Raw genomic sequence first — 10,629 nt, 5'->3', positions numbered from 1 at the left:
GTTCACCAGGCATGGTTTTGACAACCTTTTGTTACCAAAATGATTAGTGCAGATTTACTTTCCCAGTGACAAAAGGGCTGTAATTAGATTAATTATACCCATCAGCCAGCACACTCCGACCCGGAATGTCCACTAGGATTTCGAATTGAGTTGTGCTGGCCGATACCTGGAAGGTGATGAAGTCATAAAGTGTAGTGATGTGGAAAATGTGAATAAATTTAAACTTAAAGTGCCTAAATACAAGAGTGCTCTTGTGAGCGGGAATGAACCCATTTCACACATGATGACAAAACATAAGTAAAATACAATAAGGTAAAATAAGGATTATATCATCAAAGGTAGCCTCCTATACCGAGATTTGCCAAGAATCCTCGTCGATACGTAAACTCAGCTACTAAAACCTAGAGGGGTGAAAAACAAGGGTGAGTGGGCCTAAAAATAAAGTTTTATAAAACCTTTTTAAAAAAACATTATAACCCATTGTCGTAAAACAAGTATAGTTTCCAAAATATACATACTATGTATAGTATAAAAATCCTTACCATAGCCTGCAAAATCACAGAATGCCATACGTTGCAATATTGAGTAAATAAACACACAACAGCCAATATCGTATAATCTTGCATAAACAAACATGTCATATCAAGTGGTCATCGACACATGTTGACACACGAGTTCATGCAGAGATATTCTGACATGAACAAGACTAGGTGTAATAATGATATACGCTATAGTACTACAATCACATGAAGACTGGCGCTATGTGTTGCACATAAGAGTCGGAGTTACCTAAGGCAACCTGTACGACATGACTGGCACCTACAATGGATCTAAAGTGAGTGTATGGTGCGATGTGCACATACACGTGAAAGACTGGCCCTGGCTTAGGCGAGTACCAACACCAGTGCAACAAACGATGAGCAAATACCATAAATATAGTCATGTCACAACCATTCAACAATTCTAGTCAATATCATACTATTCATGACCATAAATATAATCAAGGCATCCCCTTATAGTAAGCTTACATGTGCATCCCGTAGGATTATTTAATCATTTCCCAACATTAAGGTATTTCTTATAAACGTTAATTTAATCATGACAATCGCATAGAGAATTTATTAATGATTGTATATATGGAAACTAACCATTATATATATAAAGAAAACACCCACTCATAGATTATGTCGTCAAGTCTGACCTGTTCGAACTAGAATAGTCGAAGTCACCAATAATAATCGCACCTAAGCATAATATTAGGACCCATTAGTAAAACTCCACTAAAACAATTAAATTTGGAAAAATGAAGTGCGGATTTGGAATCAGGGCGTTGAAATACACTATGGAGGGTCCCCAGCATATTTTACAAAAAGTCAACGGTTAACCCTAAAAGTCAACCGAGACGCCCCGGTGGACAACTATGTTAAAACTTTATAATTTCACTAAATGGATGTCAAAAACGAACTCGGGACATCAAAATTAGCTTAGGAGGGTTTCCGAAAAATTTCCGAAAAAGCCAACATAAAGAATATTCCCAATCCAACTCAGAAATGGGTTTGGGCTAGATCTGGCCCACGGATCTGGGCTTGGGTTATGGGCCAACAGCCCAAAGGTTTGGGCCGGGTTTTGGGCTTAAGGCATTTTTTTTTCTTCTCTTCTTTTTTGGCAGGTGCCGAATTCTGAGCAAAAATTCCTGAGCTCCATACGAGCTCAAAACTCAACCATTTTTCACCCTCTTCCTACCAAAATGAAGATAAGCGAGTGTAGTTTAGGATTATACCTTCCCCCCGAGTCACCCGTGGTCGGAGTTGGCCTGAAAAGGTCTGCAACACATGTCATATATCACCGGAAAACTGGGGAAGACTCCCCGAGGTAGCTCTGCATTCAAATGTCACCCAAAATCCTTAAGAGCACTAGAAACGTAAAGTAAAACATGATCCATGAAGATTTGGGTGGTTTTTGGAACTTACCATCATTGGAAGTTAAGATCTCGTCGGAGAAAATATAAACAGTAATGGTGTCACTGTGCAAAGTGAGGAAGAAGGAGAAAGAGGTTTCTGCCGGTAGGAGATCGCGGCTGAGGGAGTCTGGGGGTTGCGGTGCTTGCTGGAGACGACATCAAAATGTGGTGGTCTGGTGTTGGTGTTGTTGTAGAGGTGGAACACGAGACACAAATGAGGGGGAGAGATGTAGGACGAGAGACAGAGAGGGGTGGTCTGGTAAAGAAATGGTGGTTCCATGGCCTAAGGGCTCGCCGAGTTGGGTGTGGTTCTCGACGCAGCTGATGTAGTGGGAGGAGAGAGTTAGAGAGAGACATGGGAGAAGACTGAGAGAAGAGAGAGAGAGAGTCCGAGAGTGTGATGTGAGGGAGAAGAGACATGTGGCGAGAAAAGGGTGGAGAGCTTGTGTGGGTGTGGGCCCCACGAGCTAGAAAAATGATAAAATATTTAAAATATCCACTCAGAAAATATTAAAATAAGAAAATACTCAAAATTCAAATTTCATAACACACCCTTAAGTTTTGTAGTTCTGTAAAATCTTCATTGTAACTCCAAATTCATTTCCGCTTGAGACTACGGGTTCATAGTGACGAGCACTACGAGGATATGCTAAAAGAATGTTTCATACGTCTCCCAATACGCTAGTCAATGAAAGTCAACATTCTTACCTCTAGGGACATTTTCGTTAATCACTCATTAAAATCAATAAAAACGTAAAATTAGGGACGGGTTGTCACATCAGTGATATTACAGCCAATGTTTAAAATTTATTCGATACGGTGGATATTTTCATGGAAATATCCAAAAATTAGAGAAAGATATGGAAATGGGTGGTGAAGTCTAAACTTCACCTCATATCATAGAAACTCTTTTAGGCTAAAAATCGACAAATATCGTCGATATTTCTAACACTACTTTTAAATATCAGAGAAATTCTTATATTTCATCCAAAACAATGTTTGATAATCCCTAAAGTTTCATTTTAAATTTCCATAATTTCCGTTAGAAGCAACCAATATCGATATCGATATTCGATATATCTGTTGATATTTCCACAAATCTGCATATCAACCTTTCTACCGATACCAATATTGTAAACACTGTTTATAACTATATCAGGCACTGGCTAAAAGCAATTAGGGTGCAAAATCTCTATGCTAAATTGCTAATATTCATAGATATTAGATTAATTTTTATAATTATATTGACAACCATCACTAAACTACCCCATAAACATGAACACCACGTCATAATATTGCAGCAGCTCCAGCCTTGGCCTTGTCCCATTGATTCACAAGCTCAGCATATCCCTCAGCCGAAGCGAAAGCAAACTCTGTCAGTGAGCTCATCGTAACTGACATTCCGGCACAAAGTACTCTTATCGCGACCTCAGCCTTTTTGTCTGCAGTCATTACTTGTTCCACTTCGCCAGCTTCCACCATTTCCATACCCCCGCTGAACTCCTCTGCTGATCCACCTCCGAATCTTCTTGAACCTACTCTAACTCGGTGTGAATCCTCTCTAAGCTGTTGTGCGTATAGGGACCCCATACCAGCAGCAAAGAAATCTAGTCCATCCAGCACCGGTGTCTCCTGTACGGAATCCAGAAGTCTTGACCATTGGATGCAAATTCCAAATATTGGAAGAGCCCCACTGGAACGGCGAGGAGAGAATGGGAACTTTGATGTGTCGGGATCAGCCCTCATGCAACGGAGGAGCCAACCTGTTAATGCGTGCACGTAGGATCGTTGAGAAGTGATCCATGACTCGAAATAGGATCTCCAGTTCCTCAGCTCTGTCTCAAGACTGGCTGCTGAACGTGCTAGCTGGTTTGGATCAGCAGCTGAAATGGAAGACTGTCGTTTAGCTTCCAGTTTTGACGGCGTGCCTGCTAGTAAAAGCTTGGCTTCATCTAGGCTTCGTTTCTGCGACTTATGACACTCTGCCATTACTTTCCACATCCTTGCTAACCTGGTTTTGTTAATCAATTGATTAATACAGAAGAATAATTACACGAAGCATGGAGTACATATTTGAGCGAACGATTTATAAAAGCTGCGTGGCATATACCCTTTCACCAATTCTGAGATTTGAGGCTGCAATTCTGCATCCCTTAAGGTTTCAATCCTCTTTGAAATAGCTTCAACTGTGTGTATTGAAACCTTCATCTGAGTATGCAGATCTCTAATTGCTACCCTTGTTTTTTCTACCGCAGAATGGTCATCTCCTTTTACATCTTGGTTCCGTAGTTGCGTCACTTTCTTTTCGTATGCAATCCGAACTTTTTCTCCGGACTGTTTTAAGTAATGATGCACATATTAGTTCTTCATGATTTTCTTTTAATCTCTTTTAAATATTTAAACTATTTGGTAGATCAAGTATTTTGCAACAGAAATTGGTGCCATTTAGAAGTAATACCTTGACTTCCTCGTAGAGTTTCTTCTCCCAAGCATATAATCTGTCTAATGTTGATTGGTGGCTACCCGAAAACATGCAGGTCTCGTCAGAGACATCACTACTGCTTTCATAACTTTCATCTTTAGCGCACGAAGAATTCATTAAAAATCTGGACGATGCTGAGCGAGAAGAAGCTGAACGAAATAATGCTACTGGGTTCAACATTTTCATGGCTGCAACAACAAAGTACTTACTATATAACAGCCTGAAAGTTTAAATAAAATACAAAAACCAAAATGTTTTCTACTGCAGAATAAGCATTCATGAACCAAGTAAGCAAGCAAACCTGAGAGTTCATTGGAAGATGAAGAGTACTGCTCTTTGCTCGCCTCCAACAATGCTGATACCTCATTGGCGGCATTGCAAACAATTTTGAACTGAGTTTCTAAATCCTTGATAACTTCTGCCATACTCGTTGGCCTTCGGTTCACATAAACAGTAAAGCCCGGTTTTTCTTCCTTACCCTCCCGGAGACCAACGGCTCTTTCTTGGCTATTAGTTTTAACTTGTCTAGCAGTCTGAGATCGTGACACCTCCATAGTCACACTATTATGTGATGGCATTTGTACTTCATGCTCAATCTCTATTCCGCCATCCGTTTCCTCATCCTCCTCTTCTTCCTCCTCCTCCTCCTCCTCAACATCTTCAACAATAACTTCTTCTCTATTGCAGTTTAGATCAACTTTATCCCTTTCTTGTGGCACATTTTCCTCATGATCGCATTCCTCCTCCTGTTCGGTTTCAACTTCTTCCAAGTCAGGGATCCCCTCTTCTTCTCTGACCTGCCTTAGTCCTCTAACCTCATCATCCATGACTGTCTGATCAAGACTATTTCGAGTGGGATAACTATAGTAATCTAGTGATGAAAACGGGTTCCAGAAAAAATCCCACTGAGAATTTTGAGGCGAAGGTGGAGGGATGTTTGGCCTATTGTTAGGAGAACAAGAGAACAATGACGAAGAATTCATCGCTGAAGATTGCATTCCAAAAAACCCGTCCATCCCATAATGGTGCATTGGAGAGTAAGCTTCAACTCTGCCTGTTTCGGGGGATTGAGGTCTCTCTTCTACTGAAACTGCTGGATTCCCTCCTGATCTTAGATAACATATTTTCACACATGAACGGGGTTCGGACTGGATTGTTGCAGGGGAGAAGGATTTTGGGGAAATTGAGATAAAACCAGGATTTGCTTTCTTAACAGGTGTGAAAGGTGGGGTTACGAAGGAATCTAATAAGAACTCACGAGGCTCATCGCCTTCGATATAATCACGAAGAGCAGCTGAAACTCTTTTTAAGGACTGAATATACGCCATGTGTCCAGAGGCGAATCGTGTTCTTTGCTCAAGAGCCTGTTTAATAAATCTCTTTCGATCTTTGCAAAGCTGAACTGCTTCTTCATCATCTAGCTTTGATGTAGAACATCCCATCTCTTGCTTCCTTCTTACCTACTTCTTTCACCCTATGAATTTTTCAGGCTAGAATCAAAACCGAAATCACGAGGATAGTCGCCTGTACTTCTGGCCAGATTCATAAGGATATTTACCAACCTGATCAACGAAAGTAGAGTTCGATAACCTCACTCCAACATGAAGAATTATAACATGTAAAAGCGAGAAACGAACGACAACAGGAAAGATTCTGCAGAGAAATCAAATTTTAATTTGTAAATAACTACATTTTCAGATATCTAATTTGCTCTACAGAATAAAAAAATACTTGAAAAAAAGGTCTGAATACTTTTCTTTATATCTACATTTTCAGTCACAAAGAAACCTTCAGCACATCTAAACTGTTCTACCGAGTTTTACCAAGCGTGAAAAATATTATAAGAAAAAGGAGGGAACAAAGCATATAACTTTTGGTCAGGAAACTACTGCCAAATTAAAGAGGAGTGTGATATTTACACATTTATTTTTACTTCTCACACACTTCTTTAATTTTCGACAGTCGGATCGAATGAATTAAAAAAAATTAAAGTATATAAATTAACAAGAGGTGTGTGAGAACGCACACCCTATTAAAGAACCTCCTACCATAACATGAAAAGAAAGATTTATCTTTTATAATTGTTGCATAAAATTAATGGGATAAAAATTTCATATCTTAATTTTTTTTTTTTTTTTTGTTTTGCAAATTTGAAAGAAAAGAATCGAAGGAAGATTTGCAAAAAGCATATTAAACAATGATAGAAAAATAATGGGTTGTCAAATAAGAGACGGGCACCGCAAAAGAAGATAAAGGTCTAAAGTCGACTAATAAAAGCGATATAATATTCGTACACTAACTCTAGTAATTTCTGAGTTTTAGATTCGAGTAAATCAAACGAGAATAAAGTGATAAAAATAATATATAAGGTGTGAAAAAAAAAATACTGCGCTAAAATCATTTTACTATTGAAATTTGCAATAGAACATATTCTAAAAAGGAGAGATTACAATAGGAAAAACCATCCTCTCTTTTTTTTCTTTTTTTTTTCTTCTCATTTTCCTTTTATTTTCTTCTAAAGAAAAATTGCAATTATTCAGATATAATAAACAGAGATCTAATTGGGTAAAAAAAAAGGATAAACAGAAATTTCGAAATTTGAAAACAAAATTAAATAGCTAATATTCATGAACAAAGAAGACGAGCTATAATCATTTTTTGGAAAATAATAAAGCAGTTTAAAACATTTATGATTTATGAAGAGATCAAAAGTAATACTGACATAAACACGAGAAACCAATTACAGTATTTCTTTCCTGCTTCAAGTAATGTGTATAACTTAAGTGCTCACCAAAATCTCGTATGAACCAGAAAACCAGATCACCCATTTAAAAAACTGGAAAACTGAAAATTTCACAGGTTTTTATTTGTAATATGGTGAAGATTCAAGCCTAACTCAACACACAGATGCAAAAAGAAAAACCCATTTCATATATTGATTTATTTATTTTTTTAAAAACTAGAGCTGAAAATTACTGATAAAACAAAAAGAGCTTCCAATAGCAAAGAAGAAATAAAACTCAGGAAAAAAAAGGAGCTTAATTGGCTGTTTTTTTTTAACAAATAATTACAACAAACAGAAAGAAAATAATACAAATTAATTGGTGGAATGGATTGCAGTTGAGAAGCATTACCTGGGATTGCGGGCTGGAATAAGAACAGGAGCTGTGATCACTGATGAATGTGAGAGAGAGAGAGAGAGAGAGAGAAAGAGAGAGAGAGGGAGGGAGATAGGGAGAGAGAGAAGCAGAGAGAGACGTTGGGCAAAAGTAACGGTCAAAAACCAAGTGAGAAGAAAAAGAAAAAACATAAAAAAACAAAACTTAAAGTTCGAGGTTGGGAGGACTCGAAAAAGAAAAAGAAAAAGGGGGGAACAAGCCAATGGGCATAGAATATGACAGCACTAGAACTTTGCCCTCCATGCTTGCTTAAATTCCGGATATGCCATTTTCGATTTTTGTTGTATTTCTGAGCGATGACAGGTCACCAGATCAAGTTGTTGTATTTTGAAATTATTGTTTTGGGTTCCCATTTGATCCAGTTAAAACTTTCTGGATATTTGAAATCAAATTGTTGTACCAAGTTGTTGCACAACATCCTTAAGATAAAACAAAAATGCCAAACTGAACATGAAATTACAAAAATGAAGTCGCCGGTTAATCTCATTTTATAAAAAAATAAAAAAAGATAAAATTACAGAAAACTAAAATTTTATGAAACTAGATTAATATTCACATTATTAGATAGGAAGATGGTTATTGGCTTTCTTTTTTGGTTCAAATATGTTATTTGACACTTTAGATAATACAATTGGTTGGTGCCTGCATTTTTTAAATTTTCAATCAATTATATTAATATTAGAGAAAATTTGATATGAGTTCAATTTTGTGAGCCTTTATGAGGTATAGTCCAATTTTGTTTGATTATTGACTTAGGTCCAATGGCTCATTGTACACATCCGCTTATTTTTATTCTCCTGCCAAATTTATCCCTAAATTGACTAATTAAGTAATTAATATATTATTAATTTTTTTTTCTATTCTAAAACTCTTTCTTTCCTCTTCGTGTTTTACTCCCTCAGCATCATCTTTTTATTCATCATTTTCTATGGATCTTATTGGAATATATATCACATTATTTTTCTAGTCTACCTCTGTGTGTTTTATACTACTTGTGTCATGGATAAATTGTATTATCTACCTATCACACATTATTGATAATCTATCTCAAGTTAATTGTGTTTATCTACATGTATCATAGGTTATTTTGTTCTATCTACCTTATACCACGGATTAATAGTGCACACACACATTAGTTCTTGATATTCTAATTCAAATTAAAAGTATTTATCTACCTATACCATAGGTTTTCGTTCATTGCTTATATTACAGGTTTTTATTCATAGTCTACGTATATCATAGGTTTTTGTTCATAGGTTTTTTATATATCATTCATTTCAACTTAAGTCGTGGGTTTATAGTCATACACATGAACTTACTTTTAAATTTTTCCTTAAATTGTGGCTAGACTAAGGAATTTGAAGATTCAAATTTGAGTAAATAATGCATAAATTAGGAAATTTAAATATATATTTATTTTTACTATAAAGGGAAAAATGGGAATAAGATGAGATCAATTAGACCTAAACTGGTAAGAACATCTAACTGGACTCAATGCAAAAGTAGCTGATTTTTTGGACCTAAATATAAATGCCCCATTATATTATTACATTTGGTATATCAGACAGTGTTTCCGATATATTGAAAAATGACTCTTGCAATTGATGCATATTTATGAACTATTATATCATATGATTAGTTAGTGACAGAGTGTGATTATTAAAGAAACTCCTAACCTCACAACATTAGTCTTCTCATTTTACTTTTGAGGAATTTCAACACACATTTTATAGTCGTAATTGAACATGTACATGAAGATATTTGAAAGAAAACAACATTGTTATTGGTTGTGGAAAGAAAATTTAAACTAAGTTTTGCTATTGGTTTACAAATTAAACGCTCTAATCTCTTAAGGTATTTTCTTCTTGTAAATATTTATTAAAAATAAATTTTAGTTATAATAATTTGAAGAAAAAAACAGAACCCTACCCAAAAACATGGGATCCTCGTTCTCACTATCACACGTGCACAGTGTTCTATGTACACGTGGCAGATTGTATTCTCACACCTCACAAATGACAATTTTTTATGTGACTAAAACATGAGATTGTGTCAAATGTAATTACATAATTAAAAAAAAGTATTTTTTTAAAATATTTTTTTAATTATATAATGACGTATGTGTAATCAATGTGTTTCTGATCATATCGAAAAATCTCTTCCTCACAAACCGTGTTTACTTTGCATTCATAAGGCAAAAGAATATTTTGGTAATTTTAGCCAACATACCATACATTGGTAAATTTAGAGAACAAAATTGAGATAAAAGAACTTTGAAAAGCAAAAGAGAGTCGGCTTAAAGAAAAAGGAACGGAGCTGGTCCCACTAAAGCCTTGGGATGCCGCTAGTGGGCCCTTTGTACCGAAATACCCTTCAATTCGGCTGAAATATCAGAAATGCAATTGTGTGCTGTGTAATGTAAAATATAAATAAAGAGTGAATTACATTTTCATACCTCAGGTTTGGCGCCTATTTAAATTCCTTACAACATCTTCAAAACATTCCACTTTCATACCTTAAGTACTATTTTATTTCAAAATAATACATTCGTTACATTTTCCAACCATTGATCTGTTAAATGCTGATGTAGCTGCCACATATATGCCACGTGGCTGCCAAATGTCTGCCACGTGGCAAATAAAATAATTTTTTAAAACATGAATTTTCTCAAAAAGAAAATAAAATTGAAACCCACTATCCACCCCTCCCCCCCTGCGCGCGCGCGAGACCCACATCCCTATCCCTAACCCAAAACCCAACAAGAAGAAGAAGAAGAGGGAGGAAGAAGGAAAAAAAAAACCTGCAGTAGCAGGAAAAAGAAGAAGAAGAGGGAGGAAGAAGAAGAAGGGAAAAAAAAAAACCCCAAACCCAGTTCATCCCCCTCGGGACCCACCTCTCTCCCCCCTCCCCCCCCCCGCGGGGGCACCGCGCGACCTTCCCCCCTTCCTCGCCTCTCTTGGGTCAAGATCTCGTGATTTTCAGTATGGGTGGGTTTTGAAAATACTTTG

The 10,629-nt window shown here is 36.6% G+C and overlaps 1 protein-coding gene across 3 annotated transcripts; it reads right to left on the bottom strand.

Moving 5' to 3' along the window:
- Positions 1-2,975: 2,975 nt before the first annotated feature.
- Positions 2,976-7,701, bottom strand: LOC137731915 (protein ALTERED PHOSPHATE STARVATION RESPONSE 1-like). Of its 3 annotated transcripts, XM_068471177.1 has the most exons (6): positions 7,577-7,641; positions 6,005-6,095; positions 4,744-5,916; positions 4,419-4,630; positions 4,071-4,294; positions 2,976-3,971 (listed from the first exon to the last, which is right to left on the bottom strand). In XM_068471177.1, exons 3-6 carry the CDS (start codon positions 5,882-5,884, stop codon positions 3,248-3,250), a joined length of 2,301 nt encoding a protein of 766 aa, XP_068327278.1. In that variant the 5' UTR covers positions 5,885-5,916; positions 6,005-6,095; positions 7,577-7,641; the 3' UTR covers positions 2,976-3,247. The 3 variants fall into 3 exon arrangements, with proteins under 3 accessions (XP_068327278.1, XP_068327277.1, XP_068327276.1); XM_068471176.1 differs by lacking the exon at positions 6,005-6,095 and having other exon boundaries at positions 4,744-6,004; positions 7,577-7,701; XM_068471175.1 differs by having other exon boundaries at positions 4,744-6,095; positions 7,577-7,649.
- Positions 7,702-10,629: the final 2,928 nt, after the last annotated feature.

The sequence above is a fragment of the Pyrus communis genome, chromosome 4 (assembly GCF_963583255.1).
Source record: "Pyrus communis chromosome 4, drPyrComm1.1, whole genome shotgun sequence".
Taxonomy (NCBI): domain Eukaryota; kingdom Viridiplantae; phylum Streptophyta; class Magnoliopsida; order Rosales; family Rosaceae; genus Pyrus; species Pyrus communis.
This window is presented reverse-complemented; position numbering and strand designations above follow the sequence as displayed.

What these genes read in the sequence shown, in the direction of transcription:
- LOC137731915 (XM_068471176.1), bottom strand. Translation starts at nt 5,884, where the DNA reads ATGGGATGTTCTACATCAAAGCTAGATGATGAAGAAGCAGTTCAGCTT. An exon ending in AACTCTACGAGGAAGTCAAG is followed by an intron (nt 4,295 to 4,418) that starts GTATTACTTCTA and finishes TACTTAAAACAG; the next exon opens with TCCGGAGAAAAAGTTCGGAT. An exon ending in ATCTCAGAATTGGTGAAAGG is followed by an intron (nt 3,972 to 4,070) that starts GTATATGCCACG and finishes TAACAAAACCAG; the next exon opens with GTTAGCAAGGATGTGGAAAG.